Here is a 21,908-nt window from a genome sequence, read left to right as displayed (position 1 = left end):
GTCATCTTTCATGAGAACTAACATCAATGCAAAGTTTAATAAAATACCCTAAGTGGCAAGCATGTCTTTTTTTTCCCCTTTCTTTGTTACTTTGCTGTGCATTCAGATGAGTGATGTGGAGAAGGCTCTGTTTCTGTTGGTAGTATCTTTTTAATAACTGTGCATTAGAGTCCTATTTAGGAAACTCATGTCACAATGATTATTTCATGTTAAATTATGTAGGAAAAGCACAGCCTTTTCCCTGCAAATAACTCAGCATAGTGACTCATCACCACCTGAATAAGAATCTTCCAGTCTAAAGACTTGTCTATAGAGATTATGTTAAACATATGTGGCTACAGAAATATCAGCACTGATGTATAAAGCCTTCAGTTAGGTCTTCACTGCAAAGAATGTGTTCTTAACATGGGGTAGCTACCCCCAGTTAGCTGACTTGGCAAAATTGCAAAGACAAGGCAATTTTTAACTTGGGTGAGCAGCTCAAGTTAAAGCCTGTAGGGGAGCCTAGAGTTGAATTTGAGATGCTAACACAAGTTAAGTCAAGTTATGATGTCTTGGCTACTATTTGAATCTGGGCTAGCTAACCCAGTTTAAGAATGCTTTCCCCTCCCGCCCCCAGTGACCTTGGTGGAGATACACTGCGCTTGCAGGGATGCTATTAACTCTAGATTGAAACTCTGGGTAGGCTAAGGCCTGGTCTACACTGTGGGGGGAGGGCAGAGGGGAATCAATCTAAGTTACGCAACTTCAGGTATGTGAATAACATAGCTTAGATCTTAGTACTTAGATCTACTTACCGTGGTGTCTTCACTGCGGTAAGTTAATGGCTGATGCTCTCCTGTCAACTCTGCCTGCACCTCTTGCCCTGGTGGAGTCCCGGAGTCGATAGGAGAGCACTCAATTTATCGCATCTAGACTAGATGCAATAAATCGACCCTCGCTGGATTGATTGCTGCCCATTGATCCAGAAGGTAATGTAGACAAGCCCTAAGGCCTGAAAGGATTAAAGGAAAATCCAGAAGGATTTAACATCACTTCTCTTTTAAGCCCAGCCTGGTTTCCATGGAGCTTGATGGCAAAACCCTGTTTACTTCAGTGGGAACAGAACCTGTGTGGAAATGGAATCTGGCAAATTCAGAGTTAAGTTTTTCGTGTTTGACTTAGCTCTTAGAAATGAAAGTTTATTTGGCTTTCTGTCAAGTAGGTTCTGATGAGTGGGTGATTTTACAGATTGTATTCTAAATGCTGCTTGTTGCTCCCAGGATATGGGCCTTGCCTAAAGAATCTAACAAGGATAGGACAGGAAATTTCTCCTACAAGCCAGTGACAAGGCTCAGAGTGGATGTGCAGCCACTCCATTGGCCATAGCAATAGTGGCTGTCTAAGCAACTTGGACCCCTGTGCACCCCTCAGTTTTGAAAGATTAAGTTTAAGATGACAAAGTCTGTTGAGCCAAATAGACTACTCCTCTGGCCAACCACAACCTCTATCATTATATCAATGTTATCTGTATTGCAGAAGCACCTGGAGGAACCCCATGTGCTCAGTGTGGTACATACACACAATGTGGTAACAGGCAATCACTGTCCCCAGGTGCTTACAATCAGTGGGCCAGACTTACTTATGCTGAATAGTACTGTGATGGGGCGAGGCTCACCAGCACGGCACCTCCTGCTGGTTGTCCAGGGAATTAGCTCTTTTCCAGTTCCAGAGCACCCTCTGCCAGCTGATTTCTCACCTGCCACTGGCCCCCCCATGTCTCTCCCAGACCCCGGTGCCCTTTGCCCAGGGATTCTGCCCACTGCAGCAACCCACAGTCTGGGGCTTCCCACCCAGGGGAACCCCCAACCCCCACCTTGCCTCAGTGGCTACTGCAAGTCATCATCTAGCCCCCACTCACTAGGGTGGACTGCAGTCTGTAAACCACTCATCATTGGCAAGGGGAGGTTGGACCAGTTGCCTCTGCCTATTCCTGGGCAGCCCCTCTGCAGCCCCAGTACCCTTGTGGGCCCTTAACTCAGCCTGCGGCTTAGCTAGGCTGGAGCACCCCAGCTCCCTCTGCTCTTCCTGAGCATTACGCCACCCTAGGTACCCTCCTCAGCTTCCCAGGTAGCCAGGTCCTTCTCTCTCAAGAGGCTAGAGAGAGAATGTGTGTCAGTCTCTGGCCCTCAGCCCTCTTATAGGGCCAGTTGTGGCCTGATTGGGGCATGGCCCCAACTGTTGCTGCTTCCCCCAATCAGCCTAGCGTTTCTTGGCAACAGCCCTCTCCAGGGCTGCTTTAATCCCTTCAGGGCCGGAGCAGGGTAACCACCCCGCTACAGGTACCTTACTTCATGAATAGTCCTAATGACTTCAGAGGGGTTCCTTTGGAAAAAAAGGCACCACTCACTGTGAGTGATAGTCACCACAATCTAGCCCTAAATATAAGAGATACACAAAAAGAGTGTGAGAAGGGAAGTGTTGACCTGTTTTACAGAGGAGGATGTGATACACAGAGAGATTAAATGACTTGCTCAAGATCATACAGGAAGTCTGTGGCAGAGCTGGGTCTCAGTCCGGTGTAGTCTTGCCAGGTGTCTGTTTTTTGACCGGAACGCCTGGTCAAAAAGGGACCCTAGCTGCTCTGATCAGCACTGCTGACCAGGTCACTAAAAGTCCAGTTGGTGGCACAGCGGCGTTAAGGCAGGCTCACTGCCTGCCCTGTCTCCATGCAGCTCCCAGAAGCAACCAGCACATCCGGCTCTTAGGCTTGGGGGCAGCCATAGGGACTCCACGTGCTGCCCTTGCCCCAAGCGCTGGTTCCAGAGCTTCCATTCACAGAGAATTGCGCCAGTGGGAGCTGCGGGGATGGCGCCTGTGGGGGTGGGTAGCACACAGAGCCCACTGGCTCCTCTGCCTAGGAGATGGACATGCTGGCCACTTCTGGGAGCTGCCTGAGGTAAGTGCTGCCTGGCCAGAGCCCACACCCCAACCCCCCTTCCCCAGCTCTGAGCCCCTTCCTACACCCAAACTCCCTCCCAGAGCCCACTCCCCGAGCCCCATCCCACACCCCAACCCCCTACCCCAGCCCTGAGCCCCTTCCTGCACCCAAACTCCCTCCTGAAGCTTGCACCCCACACCCCCTACACCAGCCTGGAGCCCCCTCGCACCCCAAACACCTCATCCCCGGCCCCATCCCAGAGCCACAACCCCAACCAAAGCCTGCACCCACCCCCTGCCCCAGCCCTGAGCCCCCTCCTTCACCCTGAACCCCTCATTTCTGGCCCCACCCCAGAGCCCACACCCCCAACTGGAGTCCTCACCTTCACCCCCTGCCTCAGCCCTTTGAAAGTGAGAAAGGGTGGGGGGAGAGTGGGGAAGGGGCCTCAGAGAAAGGGCAGGGGTGGGGTCTCTAAGAAGTGGTGGGGCAGGGGCTGGGGCAAGAGTGTTCAGTTTTGTCCAATTAGAAAGTTGGCAACCTAGTCCAGTGCCTTAACCACAATACTATCTTTCCTCTCTACTCCATGCTATTGGGGAGAGAAGCATCACAGAGAACTCTCCTGTATGCATGGGTTTTCCTATATAACCCTTATTTCTCTGTGCAGCAGCAGTTCTGCTGTGTTGAGGACCTTCCAGGATCACAAAGGGGAAAGGAGACAATATTTGCCCTAGTATGTGCTACATATTCTTGAGTTCTAATTCTGACTCTGATATGATTCTTTCTGTGGTCTTGAGCAGATTACTTAACCTCTCCCTATTTTAGGCATCTGTAAAGTATAAGAATTATTTACCAACCTCAGGTGTTGGGAGGATTAATTAGTTCATGGTTGTATATAACTATGAAGATGACTAGTGCTTTTTATGTTGTAACTGTATTAATTAATAATGTATGATTGCAGGTCTTAAAATGTTTACAATTCAACAGGAACTTTTTATGCTTTATGAAATATCAGGCTTTACTATTTCTACTTTACTGTGTTTTAAAATACATGCTTTTACAATGAATTCCAAAGTCTATTTTAGCTCAGTACTTACATAATGTAATGAAGTTCACAATTCATATTTCAGATTTTATAGAAGTAGGTAGCAGATTCATTAGCTTCATCACCTAACCCTACAACCCTATGGCATTAATTAGTCACTCAAGCAATACTGCGTAATATGATACAGTAGCAAGGCTCATTGGGGCCCTAACAAGAGAGGGTTTGCCAGCATTTCCATTAGAATCATTTCTTTCAAGAGTTTTTAATTTTGTTGTATGAGTTACCTTTACACTGAAACATGACCTTCTAGGTTTGCCCCAGAGCATTTTTTGGGCAATATGAGTACACACAGAAGTCTCTTGGGTACTGTTTTGAGTTATGAAGCCTCATTAAAAATTTTTTTTGAGAGGTTTTTGTACACATTTAGAGCTCAAAAACGAATATGTATATAGAAATAAAGTGGCCTGAGACCAAGCTAAGACAAGAATGAAGGGTCAGAGAAGTTCATTTAAAAAAAATGGAAAGCTATTTTTTTTAACCATTTTCTTGAAAATATTTGACAATCTTGGTTGGAAACTTTCACTGAGATTCCTCTGGGCTCAGCAGACGACTTGCATCTCACTGGGTTTTGTTTACACTAGCAACAAATATTTGAGAGTTTATGTAGCGGAAGAACAATTGTGGCTCAGGGATTTTTTCACAGCTTTTCCATGGGATCTTAGTTGGCTCTAACTCAATTATTCTACTTTCAACTTATATAATGCTTCTCATTCAAGGATTTCAAAGCACTTTACAAACATTAAGTCAAGGAACCTCACAGTACCTCTGTGAGTGATCTAAGTATAGTTTTCATTTTACTGCTGGGAGCATGTAAGAGGTTAACATATACAGTTCAAGGATTTACTTGCTTAATCTGAGGCACCCAAGTTTGATCATTCCGTCCTAAGTGCCCAGTGCCACACAAATTAGTTGTAGAGCTGGTAATGGAACAAGAGTTTCCCCAACTCTTCATGACACATTCTCCTAAAAAAGTCTTATACACTAAGAACCTTGTTATCAAATAATTTAACCCCACCATTAGTCTAAATTTCATGAAAGATATTATATAGGGAGACCAGCGAATAATAAAAATTCAGCAAAAGAGAGTGAGCTTCATGGATTCTGGTACAGAATAGGAATGACCCTTTTCAAAAAAGCTGAGAATATGCATTAAAGCTGTCTCATGGCTTCTTAAACTGATGCACTCTGCACTTATTTTTTAGGTTACCTATATAGATATTAACATTGGCAACATTACAAATACAAGTAACAGTATATCTAGAAGTCCAGCTTTTGGAACTCTGAATTTCCAATACTTGAGAGAGCATTTTCATTTGTAAAAGGATTCTAGCAGCATCTAGCACATTAGCACTATTGATTATCTGTTTGCATTTCAGAGGAAATTAGCGCTGCTGTCACCTATTCCAGTGCTATTTAAATGCAGAATGTATTTTGTGTCCTAGGCTTAATTCCCTTTGCAGCGATGAAAAGGAAGTGGATAAACTCAAACTCCTAGAATGGTTAGAAAAATGGGGATGAAATATGGACAGAACATGCAAGTTTGGAATGGGTTACACGTTTAAAACCAAAAGTACTTCAGTTTAACCTTGATTTAAGTGGAGATGTCCCTTTTCAGCTAACTGATTTAACCATAGATAGAGAATTTGGCAGCTCTCCATTGCTGGTGAGATTATGTCAATAGCTACAGAATTGATTGATCCATTTAGACAGTGCTTGGTTAATTTAATGAGCAATGAAGGATTGCAGCCAGACCAAATTTACACTGCCAGCAAGAAAGGGATCTCAGTATAATTTATTGCCAGGAAAGGCACTGGTTTCAGCTACAGAGAAAATTGCTTTGCATTAAAAAAAATAAGTACTCTGCTGGTGTATGGTAATGGAATGTGATTCATATGCCAACATTTCACATGACTGACGAATCTATGAAACTATGTTGTTTTAAGGACATCAACATGAATAATTTGTTTCATAAAGAACTCCTGAATTTGCATGGATAACTCCAGGGTTTTTTAAGATGAGTATCTTTCTGAAATCATCTGAGATCATGATGGCTGCCCCTCTGAGCCTGGCTGGAGCTTTATAATACTGATTCTTATCCAGGCAGTGATAATCTGAACAGCTGAGTGCGTTGGTGTGAGTTTCTTCCTGCCAACCTGATTTTAAAATTCAGCCTATGGACCAAGTGATTCTGGTGACATCAAAAGCTCTTTCAGAAGACACTTCTTACTATTGTGTTGAATGAGTAAAATGAAGACAATTCCTTGATAGAAACAATACATTCTGCAGCCATCAAAGAAACATTGTACATGCTGACAGATCTAAGACATGGGGAGAACTGAGGCAGCTGTTAAATGCCAACACAGAACAACACTGTTGAAGTATATTATGCATCTGAAGATAGAATTTTGCTCCAGCTGTGAAAGAATTCATAGCAACATGGGTGGAACACAAAGAAATAACAGCTACACTTCTGCATCTCGAAGAACAAATGAATATCAGCTCTGATCTTTGAGGCATTGATACAGAAAGATAGAGGCTCTGGTAATTAACTGACAATGAGATTTTATCAGCAGTCCTGAATGACATTTTTAATTATTACAAATAATAATGATACAAATAATGCATACAGTCCTGCAGATTGTTTTGCATTATAGGCTGGTCTCATGGCACCATCTCTTAAGATTTTCCCAACACTACCCATTATAAGACCCTGATTTCAGTTACTTATGGAACTTTGCCAGACTTGACCAGTTTTCCATGCCAGCGATCTGCCTCAGGCTGAATATTTTGCAGTAAATAAAGCCTGTGTCCATACACTGAACAATGGGGAGAAAATAAAATACTGAATAGCTGATTATTAAGTGAACACCATCCATCCTGTGGACTGAATTAGGCAGGGGTCCTGTGGGGAAAAAATAGCATATGATCATGTCATTAAAGATTGTATTATAATCCATGCAAATAAGCATGGCAAATTAAGGTTGCACAGGCAACCTTAATTCCCCAACTTCTGAGTGGTTGACTTTGCAACCTTAATAACGTTCGTTTAACATAGTTGTTTTGTGTGTAATATTAAGCTATCTTTACTGACAGTCCAAACTCCTTGAGCAGGTCATAACATTAGAAATGAAAAGGAAGAGGACAAAATTATAACAAAATTCCAAGGAACTGTGAAGCAGTGGATTGCTTCCAATAATATGTAACCAGGCTAGAGTTAAATTGTCCATCTCCCCCACAGTTTCCACCAGTTTTAAAGAAACAGTTTAACTTTGCTGTAAAAACTGTTTTGCTAATATGGTTGTGCAAACCTGTGTGGAATGTTCAGCTGTTGTTGAGACCAAGCAATTATGTTAACAGCAAACGTATTTTAATAACAATTTTTAAATCCTGTTTCCTAATATGGGAAAAATTGTCATACAGATGGTGCCAAAGTAAGGAAGGTTGTTTACAGTTTCTGTTATTAGGGAATCAGGAGGAACAAAGAAAAACAAAAACAAAACAACAACAAAAGAATGAAAAGAACAAGCTTCTCTCATTGAGTTCTTCATGCTATAGTTACAGTAACATGTAGATATTCTAAGAACTGCCTATGTGGATCTTATAAAATGCACATTCTAAGATAATCAGCTGTTTTTTATAGGCTAGTTGAATTACAGTACCTGCACACTAATTGCTCCTCCTCCGTGGAATTCCCCAGGCAGTTACGTGAGTGAGTTTCCTCTGCGCAAGGGCTCTGTGTAGGAGCATGCAGACACCCTATGTGGCAGAATGCCGAGAGGACTCCTCCATTGGATAGATCCTTCCATCCTCTTCCCTTCCTGGGAAAGAAAGGTGCATCAGGACCCACTGAAGCAGTCACTGTGGAGTGGCTGCAGACACACTTCATAGCTTCAGTGTGCAAGGAGATTTTTCTCTCTACATCCATCCAGTGCCTAGCTACTTGGGCTGGCTATTTCAGCTATAGTATGGTCGTCCTCCAATATGGTTAAACAGTTAGGTCTTACAATTTAGCCAGGAAAGAACTGTGTCCCTAAATTATGCTACAGCCGTCAACAGCTTTTGATTCCTTCCTCCCTAGTCCCTATCAAGGCCCTATGCGCCAAGCCCTGCTGCTCACACTCAGTATTTGGGATGTGAATTTGCATAAAACAGAAATCTCTAAAGGGTCCCCAAACCCTAAGGAATGGGCCTTTCAGTAACTTATATATATTAGAGCAAATTTATTTTAAAAGTTTGAAGAGCTACTTCAAATCTTGCATGATTGTCATCCTTGTTGTCTAGGATTGGGGCCTGATGCTCCACTTTCTTGCATCTTGTGTGTCATTAACACCTTTGTAAAGCGGCTGTGTACTGTCACCAGATCAGAATGGTAGTGTTTTACACCCGCTTTGTACAGGCATAATCATTACAAAAGGTGCCAGGCACAGCTGAATCAGGCCCTTTGATTCCTATGTTTTTTATTTTCTTTTGATTTAGAATAAATGAAAAGCATCATATACAAACTCTGTAGGCCCTGCCAGTTATTTAAAATTACAATACCAAAATGCAATACAATCAAGGTTAACAATACTCTTATCTCTCTGAAAAGCAGAGATTCGTTAGCCGTTAGGTAACAGCATATTATAGCAAATACAGCAGATTCATTTAACACTTTATAACAACAAGACTGTACAATAAATCATATATACACACACCTCTCAAGAGTTTTGCTCCCAGTATGTATTCTGATTTTGTACTGTGTGGTGCAGTGATTATGATCTTATTTGTCTTTATCTCCATCTAAAGCACAAAACTGTGCATATAGAAATCTTTAAAACTATACAGCACCAATTAATAGTTCATGCAAAATATTCAGGTTGATATGGTGTACATTAAAAATGTAACTGTGTCTAGTTTACAAACAGGTCAGTTTTATGGTTTCAAAGCTCCTAGCTTTGGCCACATTGGATCAGGCCTTTATCTGCAACTGCATTAGGCACAGCTTCCAGTTAGCTTAGGAATCTCCTGAACCCACTTAGAATTTTTGACCTAAACAGAGGAAATATATTTCCAGCAACAAAGCTGACATGAGAGTGTGTATTACCTGATTAGCACAAATTGTTCTGTTTGCTGACTGTATCTTCTGAATTTGACTTGATTTACAACATATTTTGAGGCATGAGAATCTGCTGAAAATCAATTATTGCCTGGTAAGAAACGACAAATGAAATTTTGAATAGGATATAGTAGATCTATAAGTCACTCTTGTAATGTTGGTCTCTTTTTGTTTGCAGAGGTGTTGTCAGCCCTTGTTAGTGTATTGCTGGTATATATCCTAATGGTGGTGTTCTTATATGAAGCTGTTCAGAGAACTATCCATATGGACTATGAAATTAATGGAGATATAATGCTCATTACAGCGGCTGTTGGCGTTGCAGTAAACTTGATGTAAGCTTTGTTTCCCTACATTGATATTCCTTGTATACATTTACAAAATACAACATAGCGATGAATTCATTCAGTCTGTAATATTTATTTTTATTGAATCAGTCTCAATCACTTGGGAATTTTATTTGCACGCTAGTGTGGTTTGTTGGGTCTCTTCATGCTGTCAAATGAGACATGCAGTAGTAATGAATGTAAGATTTTTCTCCATCCTTTGGTCAAAGTATTTATAAATCGCTTCACTCTTCTTCCCTTTCCTTTCATTTTCAGAATGGGATTTCTACTGAATCAGTCAGGTCACCTTCATTCCCATTCACACTCCCAAGTACCTGCATCAAACACTCCTAACACAGCTCACGGGCATAGCCAGGGACACAGCAGCCTTGCAGTGAGAGCAGCATTTGTACATGCCCTGGGGGACTTGGTACAGAGTATTGGTGTGCTTGTAGCTGCATACATCATACGTTTCAAGGTAGGATGTTGCTAGTCTTTTGTGACTGTGGACATTTCTTATGTTAACTCTTATACTAGATTAAAGGACCTTTTTTTTTAATACGATACAGAAATATTCAATGTTAATTGTTTTTGAGTAATATAAATCCATCCAAAATGAGTAAAGATTAGACCGCTACCATGCACCTATTTTCTAAATATTCTTCAACAGAATATAAAATGAGAGGTAAAAGTGGCTGAATCTGACTGGACCAAGTCTTTTTTGAATCTTTACAAGAAGCCTATTTCCTTACAAACTCTTAATCTGTACCTTGCAGCCAGAATACAAGATTGCTGACCCTATATGTACTTACATATTCTCAATACTTGTGGTTTTTACAACAGTCCGAATCATACGGGACACAGGAGTTATTATACTGGAAGGTAAGATCTGTATGAATTCTGTGATACTCTTATTTAATTTTACTTGTCAGCTAGCAGTGAAAGTTACATTTTGTGGTAATGGCTAATTCTTTGTTATTTCTCTGTTGTACAAAATGTTCACTAAGTATATTTAAATCATATTGAATAAGTGATCACAGACATCATGGTCCAGATTCTTGGATGGGTTACAACCATTTACTTGGCACCACAAGCAGAACCTGGCCACAGAGCCAACTTATCCAGCCATCAGAGGATTGCCCCAGTGTAGGGGGATTATTAGTGTCATAATGGCCCCTATGCCTTCCCTGCTGCTATATAAGGGGCATGGCTGTGGCTTCCCTTTGCCCCACTTTTGTTTCAGCCATTGGGGTCACTGGGAGCTGGTATAACCTAGAGCAATCTTCAGGCTACTTTAACTTATGCCAAATTGCTAGATGCCTGCCTGGCACACAGCTTGCCCAGAATTTGGAAGGCAAAAGTGAAATTTACAGCATCTATTCATGCTCCCTCCTCCAGCCCCAATCCTGTACTATATGATTCTCTGCCATAGCCAAGCATCTGACTCCACATTTTACTTTAACTTGAAAATTAAATGCTTACAAAACACAGAGACAAACCTGGATCAAAAAGTTGTACACACAGGCTGTATCTGCACTAACCTTTTCCCCCCCTCAGATTTCCCACCATGGTTATTGCACTATTTGTGCAGTTCTACTGGTGGTAGCAACAGTGGAAGCACAAGTGCAGATTGGTCATTGCTTTTTAACTATTATGTCTTCTTAGCCTGTTCGGAGCAGATCTAGACAACATGATGGTTAAAATGCCAGCATCCTCCAGTGCATTGTTTTAACTAGCGGTCCGACTGTTACCACCCCTAGTGGAAATGCAACTGTGGTATCAGTGAGGGAAATATTAGGGAGAAAGGGCTAATGCAAACATGGCCGTAAAGTTGCTGGGTATCTGACACTCTGCTTTGTTGAATTATGGTTCAGGTCAAAAACTCTGAACAGGGCCTCACCAATCTTGATTGTCAACTGTTTTTTCTTCCTACATAAATAAATAAAATAAAATAAAAGGTTCATCGAGAGGGCAAAAACGGTGAACTGTGCCTACAATTAAGAAGTCTCAATTAGTTGCAGGTTAGTGTTGAGATTTAGCCAAAGAAAATAGATAAGACAACTAACGTATATCAGATTTTACATTTGAATTCTAGTTGTTTGCGTAGGCTGCCTGATTGTGATGAATATATGTCTGAATTAACTATATTATTATAAGTGATGAAAGGTTCTTTTTAGATCTCACGTACTTTTGGGAACTTTTTGCACTCCGTTTTAGCAACTCCAAAAAGGTAGATATGAATGTGTATTCGTTTGTTCTGTCAGAGACCATCGCTAAACATCAGAGTCTGTGGGGCTGGGTAGATTTTCAAAATACATTTAAACTAAGCCACACTGCTAAAGTGGGAATATTAAATGTAAAACATATGTGATTACCTAATATTAGCAGCTAGATTCTTTTTTTTAATATAGATACTGGAACAGGGATTGGCAACCCTTGGCACGCAGCCAGTCAGGGTAAGCCCCTGGTAGGCCGGGATGGTTTGTTTACCTGCTGTGTCCGCAGGTTCGGCCGATCGCGGCTCCCACTGGCCATGGTTCACCGTTCCAGGCCAATGGGGGCTGCGGGAAGCCGTGGCCAGCAAATCCCTCAGCTGAAGCCCCTTCCTGCAGCTCCCATTGGCCTGGGATGATGAACTGCGGCCAGTGGGAGCCGTGATCAGCCGAACCTGCGAACGCTGCGGGCAAAGAAACTGTCCCGGCCCGCCAGGGGCTTACCCTGACGGGCCGCATGCCAAAAGTTGCCGATCCCTGTACTGGAACAAACTAGTTATTTAAGTTGCGACAAGACCAGTTCCAGAGAAAATTCATATAGGCATCCTGAAGGAACTTAAGAATGAAGTGGCTGCATTGCTAAATATATATAATTAATATCAGCTACTGTACCATAAGACTGGAGGGTAGCTATATTGTACGTATATTTTAAAAAGGTGCTAGGGATGGTTATGGGCATTATTTTAATACTAAGAAGATTATTGGTTGGAAAAATATAAAAATAGCATTAGAAAAATAGAGTTTTAACCATCTACAGTAAATAAACATGGTAGGGACAAAACTACATCTTGTATAAAAGAAAATCATGTTTCTCGAACATGGATTTTTTTGAGAGCGTCAAGAAAATAGTGAATTACTTCTACATATTGATGGGTTCTCAATTAATTATAACTCTTGAATTGAAAGTCAGAGCAGTCAATGGAAATAGATCAGTGAAAACATTGCTCAATCCTTGTTATCCTATTTCTAAAAAGAGAGCAGAAATAGAAAAGGTTCAGAGAAGAGGAACAAAAATGAGTGAGATCCATGAAAAAGCTGGTCACACTTTATATTAAGCTTCCATTTATAGTTGATGAAGTATTAATACTTGATTAATAGATGTTTTACTAAATGGTTAAATTGGTTGTTATAAAGTCCAACAGATCAAAAGGGTTTTTGTAATCATGTCTTATAATCATCTATAACACCTTCTAATGATGTGCTTAAAGCCATCTATAACATATAGTCCTCATGTCTGTAACATGTAAAGGTGGTTAAATTTCCCAGTGGAAAATGTAGTTTGTCCAAATTGAAAGTTTTCATGAGAAATTGTTCATTCTGGCAAATTTTACAATTTTCTAGTTATGAGAATCATTGAAGAATTTGTTTCAAGTTGACGTTTTTAAATGAAGCAATGCTTTTTCTTTCAAAATGTGAATTTGAAATATTTTTTTCATTTCAAAGGGTTATTTGAAAAGAAAAGTTGTCATTTCAAGAGGAAAAAGGTTTCAACATGTTGAATCATTTTGATCAAAAATGCCAAAATTTTCATGTTGACATTTCCAGTTTGAAATTTTTGGAATTGTTCATTCTGTGTATTTTTTTAAAATATTTTGATTTTCCAATCTGATTCAGAACAGAAACAAAATTTTGAAATGTCGAGACTTTCCATGAGACAAAAATTCCAGTTTCTGACTAGTAGCACGTTCATAGAATGTTAGTAATCATTTATTAACCTTTATAAATGATTTATGAATGGAATCTTAATATAAAGAGTGATCAAAAAGCTTCCATAGTAGGTTAAAAAGGTTAAGAGTATTTAGAAAGGCTATTAATATGCGGTATGTTGGATGTGTAAATTATTTAGTGACTTGTGTAGGAAGGTAATTTCTAGTTTTTTCCCCCATGACATGATGAAATTAAAAGGCAGCAAATTTCAAAAACTGATAAAAGGAAATACTTTTTATACAACATATAATTAACCTGTGAAACTCACTGTCTCAAGAAGATCTTGTGGCAAAGAACACATTAGGATTTTTAAAAAAGGATTAGAAAGTTACATGAATAATATCTGCAGTTACATTAGCTAGAATAAATATTTATAAGTGATATCAATCCTCATGCTTCTAGATGTAATCATCCACTGACTTCTTGGGTTGGGAAGAAACTTTCCCCAGAGGCATATTATTGCATAATTGTCCACCATGAGGGGGTTTTACACTTTCCTTGGAAGTATCTGGTACACAGCACTGTCACATGAAGGATTCAGAGAAGGTTGGGACAGTTACATGGAGAACATACGGAGTAATGACAGTAAACACAAAAAATGAGTTTTGGAAGGGATGTGCTTCAAGATCTAAGCCAGTCTCTAGCTAGCAGGAGGTAGAATGAGACTGTCAGGGGTGACTGACTATTCCATAGATGCCTACTGTGTGGTTTCTTACATTTTCCTCTGAAGCATCTGGTCAAGGCAATTCTTGGAGTCAGGATTCTGGACTGGATGGACCCATGTCTGAGCCAATAGGGCAGTTCCTATGTTACTGGACTGGAAGGATTACTGTCCTGATTCAATGTGGCAATTCCTATGTTCTTTGCCAATAATTTAGATACCACTAGACACTTTAAATGTTATAAGAACTATTTGTTTGTCGTCTTGTGACCTGTCATAATATTTTACTTTGAAAGTCAGTGTGTGTATTAATTAGAAACAATTAATTTCCCCTCATTCTTATACTGTAGGGGTTCCAAAGCATTTGAATGTGGACCGCATTAAAGAAGACTTAATGAAGATTGAAGATGTTTATTCAATAGAAGATTTGAATGTTTGGTCTCTCACTGCAGGAAAAACTACTGCCACAGTCCACTTGCAATTAGGTAAGTAACTGCATAGTATACCTAGAAGGATAAGCCTTAGTTGCAGAAAGAACGTTGACTCTGTCTTTATGCTTCTGATTAAATTGAGCTGTGATGTACACATTTTGGGAACAAGGCTTTTAACTATCCTTTGCATAGAAAATGGCTTGCTTATAAATACATAAAACTTCTCCTATCATGGGTATATTATAGAGAACTGTGCAAGAAAACTCACTGCTGGAAAGATCAGGAGCAAATACCGTTTGATCAGATTCATAAAAAAGGAAAAAGTTGATGCTTTTGCACAGATTTTTTGCTGTCACAAAAAACTACAGTTTCCTCACAATAGGTGGTAAAACAACATAAGACCCTTTGTATAAAAAAATCAATACAGACCTCTCTAGGGGCTTCATGCTATCCTCCCAAGTCTGATATTGCACCCAGGGGAAAAAAATAGTGGGTACTTAGCATCCACCAGCCATATCTGTTTGGCAGCATCCCCAATTAGCTGATTGGAGGGGCTGCCAAACAGCTGCTTGGTTGCTGGGGGAGGGGTATGGGGGAAGGAGGAGAGCAGCAAGGTGGTGGAGGCCTCGGGGAGGGGGCAGAACAGAGGCAGGAAGAGGCAAAGTAGGGGAGGGGCACAGGGGAGTGAGTGGAGCCTCAGGGCAGACCAGGGATGGAGCACCCCCAGGGAAAAGAAAAACTCAATGCCGTGGTCTATGTGCAGCACTGTTGTAAGGCTATGACCAGAAATTCAGTGCCTGGCCAGAACAGCTTGATGCTGGTACAGGTTTGCTAGGTTTCGGAGTGGCTGGTAAGACCGTGTGCTGTGCCTGTGTTTTTTCCAATGGTGAGGTTGCAAGTGAAAGTCAACACCAGAGACAGAAGCTACATTTTGTATCTTTGCTGTTCTGTTCTCTCCCCTTTTGTGTGTATTTATCTTGTTTTGTCTTAGGAAACAGGTTCAGACTTTAACAACAACAGCAATGACAGCTCCAGCCCATCTCAACTAACTTCTTTTCCTCAAAAAGGACAGTTCTTACCCTCTTTGAAACTCATAGACTCATAGACTTTAGGGTCAGAAGGGACCAACATGATCATCTAGTCTGACCTCCTGCACAAAGCAGGCCACAGAATCCTACCCATCCACTTCTATAACAAACCCCTAACCTATGTCCGAGTTATTGAAGTCTTCAAATTGTGGTTTGGAGACCTCAAGCTGCAGAGAAGCCACCAGCAAGTGACCTATGCCCCACACTGCAGAGGAAGGCGAAAAACCTCCAGGGCCTCTGCCAATCTGCCCCAGAGGAAAATTCCCCGACCCCAAATATGGCCATCAGCTAAACCCTGAGCATGTGGGCAAGACTCACCAGCCAACACTCAGGAAAGAATTCTCTGCAGTAACTCAGATCCCATCCCATCCAACATCCCATCACAGACCACTGGGCATACTTATCTGCTGATAATCAAAGATCAGTTGCCAAAATTAAGCTATCCCATCATACCATCCCTTCCATAAACTTATCAAGCTTAGTCTTAAAGCCAGATATGTCTTTTGCCCCCACTACTCCCCTTGGAAGGCTGTTCCAGAACTTCACTCCTCTAATGGTTAGAAACCTTCATCTAATTTCAAGTCTAAACGTCCTAGTGTCCAGTTTATACCCATTTGTTCTTGTGTCTACATTGGTACTAAGCTTAAATAATTCCTCTCCCTCCCTAATATTAATCCCTCTGTTATATTTATAAAGAGCAAGCATATCCCCCCTCAGCCTTCTTTTGGCTGGGCTAAACAAGCCAAGCTCTTTGAATCTCCTTTCATAAGGCAGGTTTTCCATTCCTCGGATCATCTAGTAGCCCGTCTCTGAACCTGTTCCAGTTTGAATTCATCCTTCTTAAACACGGGAGACCAGAACTGCACACAGTATTCCAGATGAGATCTCACCAGTGCCTTATATAACGGTACTAACACCTCCTTATCTTTGCTGGAAATACCTCGCCTGATGCATCCTAAAACCGCAATAGCTTTTTTAACGGCCATATCACATTGGCGGCTCATAGTCATCCTGTGATCAATCAATACTCCAAGGTCCTTCTCCTCCTCTGTTGCTTCCAACTGATGTGTCCCCAATGTATATCTAAAATTCTTATTATTAATCCCCAAGTGCATGCCCTTGCACTTTTCACTATTAAATTTCATCCTATTACTATTACTCCAGTTTACAAGGTCATCCAGATCTTCCTGTATGATATCTCGGTCCTTCTCTGTGTTAGCAATACCCCCCAGTTTTGTGTCATCCGCAAACTTTATTAGCACATTCCCGCTTTTTGTGCCAACGTCAGTAATAAAAAGGTTAAATAAGATTGGTCCCAAAACTGATCCTTGAGGAACTCCACTAGTAACCTCCTTCCAGCCTGACAGTTCACCCTTCAGTACGACCTGTTGGAGTCTCCCCTTTAACCAGTTCCTTATCCACCTTTCTATTTTCATATTGATCCCCATCTTTTCCAATTTAACTAATAATTCCCAATGTGGAACCGTGTCAAATGCCTTACTGAAATCGAGGTAAATTAGATCTACTGCATTTCCTTTGTCTAAATAATGTCACCTTCTCAAAGAAGGAGATCAGGTTGGTTTGGCACGATCTACCTTTAGTAAAACCATGTTGTAACTTGTCCCAATTACCATTGACCTCAATGTCCTTAACTACTTTCTCCTTAAAAATTTTTTCCAAGACCTTACATACTACAGATGTCAAACTAACAGGCCTATAGTTACTCGGATCACTTTTTTTCCCTTTCTTAAAGATAGGAACTATGTTAGCAATTCTCCAGTCGTACGATACAACCCCTGAGTTTACCGATTCATTAAAAATTCTTGCTAATGGGCTTGCAATTTCATGTGCCAGTTCCTTTAATATTCTTGGATGAAGATTATCTGGGCCCTCCGATTTGTCCCATTAAGCTGTTCAAGTTTGGCTTCTACCTCAGATGTGGTAATATTCACCTCCATATCCTCATTCCCGTTTGTCATCCTTCCATTATCCCTAAGCTCCTCATTAGCCTTATTAAAGACTGAGGCAAAATACTTATTTAGATATTGGGCCATGCCTATGTCATCCTTAACCTCCTTTCCATCCTCAGTGTTTAGCAGTCCCACTTCTTCTTTCTTTGTTTTCTTCTTATTTATATGGCTATAGAACCTTTTACTATTGGTTTTAATTCCCTTTGCAAGCTCCAACTCTACATGGCTTTTAGCCTTTCTCACTTTATCTCTACATGTTCTGACCTCACTAAGGTAGCTTTCCTTGCTAATCCCACCCTTCTTCCACTCCTTGTAGGCTTTCTGCTTTTTCTTAATCACCTCTCTGAGATGCTTGCTCATCCAGCTTGGTCTACAACTCCTGCCTATGGTTTTTTCCCCCTTTCCTGGGGTGCAGGCTTCTGATAGTTTCTGCAGCTGTGACTTAAAGTAATTCCAGGCCTCCTCCACATTTAGATCCACAAGTTCTTCAGTCCAATCCACTTCCCTAACTAATTTCCTTAATTCTTTAAAGTTAGCCCTTGAGAAGTCAAAAACCCTAGTCCCAGATCTATTTTTGTTTATCCTTCCATCTAGTTTGAACTGAATTAGCTCATGATCACTCGAACCAAGGTTGTCCCCTACAACCATTTCTTCTATGAGGTCCTCACTACTCACCAAAACCAAATCTAAAATGGCATCCCCTCTTGTTGGTTCAGCAACTACTTGGTGAAGAAATCCATCTGCTATCACATCCAGAAAAATCTGAGCCCTATTATTCTTGCTAGCACTTGTCCTCCAGTCTATATCTGGGAAGTTAAAGTCTCCCATGATCACACATTTCCCATTAGTGTTTACTTCATTAAAAACATTAAAGAGGTCTCTATCCATATCAGATCCCAGCGGTCTGTAGCACACCCCAAGCACTATCTCAGGGGAGGCTCTAGTAGCTTTCTTTCCCAGTGTGATTTTTGCCCAGACAGACTCTGTCTTGTCCATTCCATCACTTCTTATTTCTTTATAGTTAACCTCCTCATTGATGTACAGTGCTACTCCACCACCTTTGCCTTTATTTCTGTCTTTCCTAAACAGCACATAGCCTTCAATACCTATACTCCAGTCATGACTACTATTCCTATACTACTGCTGTGCCGCTGCAGCTGTCTGTGCCGCTGCACATTTTGTATCTTTGCTGTTCTGTTCTCTCCCCTTTTGTGTGTATTTGTCTTGTTTTGTCTTAGGAAACAGGTTCAGACTTTAACAACAACAGCAAAGACAGCTCCAGCCCATCTCAACTAACTTCTTTTCCTCAAAAAGGACAGTTCTTACCCTCTTTGAAACTATCTTAAAGACTGTCAAACAAGTGACTTTTTCCTTCTAAAAACTTTATCCAGCTAAAGGGGAAAGGAACAAGGGATGTTGTTAAAATGAATGACTTACTTAATATTTTACCTTTCAAATGCTTTAACTATTTTTCTTATTTTTGGTGTCTTTCATAAAAAAGTTTAAAGGATTTTTAAGGGCATGTTTCCCGTGATACTAAGCAGGCTGAGGTCTCTGTATACCAAACCGCAAAGCTTGTTTAAATCTGTTTAATGTTGGACAGTGACTGGGCTATGTTAACACCATTACTCATTGGGCCCATATATTCCAGCTAAATTAAAACAGCAGATATCTGTCCAATACAACACATGAGGGTTTATGTTTAGCAGCTAGGTAAAATGTTCTATAATACAGCAGTAATATATTTATCATATTAATCCCTTTTTGTATTGTCCATAGAAACCATAGACAAAAAATCTTGATTTTTTTTTTTTTGGCTATCAGATTCTTATTTTTATCAGCGTTAAGGATCTGAGTGCAGGATCAGGGCCGAAGGGCACACGATAATGGGGCAGTCATGCCAGCTGTAATGCATAGTGAAGCAGGTGGATTGTCAGATTTTTGAAGGATGGCATGTATTGATAATTTTCTTCATTTTCCAGTTCCAGGTAGTTCACGTAAATGGGAGGAAGTTCAGTCCAAGGCCAGACACTTGCTGCTGAACACATTTGGAATGTATAAATGCTCTGTCCAGCTTCAGAGCTACAAGCACGAAGTAAACAAGACCTGTGCGAGTTGTCAGAGTTCCAGTGCCTAATTTCATACATTTTGGGAACTACTGCCTTATTCTCTATCTTGTAGTCAAAGACTAAAGAGCAATAAATGAAAAACTAACATGATTGAATGGATCCCCTTATATGTGGAGTTGTACCAGTATTTGATGCCAGAGGGAGAACTGGTACTGCAAAAAGTGCAGGAGGTTCCCTACAGAAAAATGTATTTGCTCTCTCTCGCTGTGACCAATTTATTGTCAGTTTTGGTATGATTTTCAGACAAAGATGTTTCCACAATATTGTTTACAGGTTGTGATATGGCTCTGTAGATACCTCATCAATTACACTTCAATATTGTCCTTCGTTTATTGTGCCCCTAATGTATCTGCGTTCCAAATGGAGCGCAAAGAATTCAGTATTTGACTTAAAAACTTTTTAGAAGTTGATTATGTCAGGGGTCCATAACACTTAAAGATCCCTAAACTGATTATACAGTATTTTTGCAATACAGTTTTTAATATATGATCTTGGAAGATGGTGCATACAGTGCTAGCTTAACCATTTGATAAACTGTTTTCAGAAAATTGCCAAATATAGAATTTACTGCATCCATACCAGAAATGTATATTTAATGCAGGCATTCAACGGTCCAAATCAAGAGGTCCTTACCCAGGCAAAATTTCCATTGTCTAATTAGAGACTTCAGAACTGGACCCAAAATGTTTTAACTGATCAGTTATCTTTCATGTATTTTAGTATGGTATGTATACCTTAGAAGCACTTATTTATTTAATAGTTTTGACTCTTAAGATGATTTTATTATAAATGAAATTGAACGTGTAAAACATTTTAACTTGATTCAAAGGCCAATTAATTAGCATTCATTCTAATTAGAATTAATAAATGTGCTGTAGGAAACATTTTTCATGATTATTTTGCATTGTGAAAAGAAAATTATAGAAACTATGCTAACTATGAAGATACTGTCAGATAATCAGACATGCAACACAAATAGATATTCTAACAGGAAAGTAGGGAGGAGAGATTTCAGATATGTTCCCCAAACTTAGAATTTTAATAATCTGTTAATTTCGTTTTTGCATTTCCTTTAGAGAAATACATTCTGTGCATGATATATGATGTCCAGGTTCCCATGGAACTGAGTCTCACAGGGTCTCTGTAAATCCTCTGCACTTTGACTTTATAGGGGGCAAATTTAAACTCAGTCTCTCTGATCTGCTTGTGGTTACAGCCACCGTGTGTCCTCCTCACTAAAGGCCGGAAGAATATAGACTGCAAAAGCTGAAAAGAAAACCAGAATTTGGCCTCAGATCTCTGTTGCACTTTGCTCTCTATCCAGAACTTTCACTGACATCAATAATAGTTCTGTGCATGTATCAGAAAAGATAACTTTTGCCCTACATTGACAGCTTTGCTATTCAGCTGTAAATACCAAGGCAACCTACTGTTTTGAGACCTGCTACTGTTTCATATTTAATTTCATCAAACTGATTTGTAGTTGCAATTAGGACTAAAACATGGCTAGTTTGCTTTCTCTTGAGGTAGGGAATCAGATGATATAATTTCAGAGATACTAATTAACAGCACAGTATTAGTTTGGACAAAGTGCACATAACACTGGCTTATGTTTGTATTTCTTCCAGCAAAGAGGGGGAATGCAACACTACAGTATGCCAGCACCTTCAGCCCAGAGGTAGAGTACCAGTGTCTTTGGGAAGCTAATGCTTCCATACATACAGTATATCACCAGTAAAGCCATATCACAGTTGATGAAAAATTGTGTATCCTTTCCATATGAACTTTCTGAAAACCAGGTATTTTGCACATACTGGCTATTCAAATAGGATTTTATGAAGTTGCGGTTTACAGTCAATGTAGTTAGAAGTTGGAGTATGATGAACTTGTATTGTATTTGGAGTTTTTTATTGTAATGATATACTATACATTTGTTTAACTGAAAAAAAGCAAAAATCTGTTGCTTTACTGTGGGATTCATTAAATCAGTTATTAAACTACACATTGCTGTCTTAGAAAGTATTTATTCATACTGCTGGCTCTAGCCTATTTCTTTTGATTCCCCTTGCAATTATGTTTTGTAGTATTCCTTACATGAAGTCGTAGGTGAACTCAGATTTGAGGGACTATATTTAGATCACTGGCTCACTTCCTTATACAGTGTCATCACCAGTCTTTTGTCTTTCACCATGTAGTGCTTTTGCTTTTA

At 40.3% G+C, this 21,908-nt stretch overlaps 1 protein-coding gene across 2 annotated transcripts in view; it reads left to right on the top strand.

Annotated features, from left to right (window-relative positions):
* The window catches only part of SLC30A4 (solute carrier family 30 member 4), a 34,478-nt gene extending 12,777 nt beyond the window's left edge, over positions 1-21,701 (top strand). The window contains exons 4-8 of one of the 2 annotated variants that reach the window (XM_050966652.1): positions 9,296-9,449; positions 9,717-9,918; positions 10,217-10,322; positions 14,432-14,566; positions 19,553-21,701. In XM_050966652.1, the coding sequence (XP_050822609.1) occupies positions 9,296-9,449; positions 9,717-9,918; positions 10,217-10,322; positions 14,432-14,566; positions 19,553-19,707 (752 nt within the window). In that variant the 3' untranslated portion in view covers positions 19,708-21,701. Of the gene's footprint in view, positions 1-9,295; positions 9,450-9,716; positions 9,919-10,216; positions 10,323-11,617; positions 11,671-14,431; positions 14,567-19,552 lie in introns of those variants that run through there. The other variant, XM_050966653.1, reaches the window with a different exon arrangement.
* Positions 21,702-21,908: the final 207 nt, after the last annotated feature.

Source organism: Gopherus flavomarginatus, chromosome 9, assembly GCF_025201925.1.
Source record: "Gopherus flavomarginatus isolate rGopFla2 chromosome 9, rGopFla2.mat.asm, whole genome shotgun sequence".
NCBI lineage: Eukaryota > Metazoa > Chordata > Testudines > Testudinidae > Gopherus > Gopherus flavomarginatus.
This window is presented reverse-complemented; position numbering and strand designations above follow the sequence as displayed.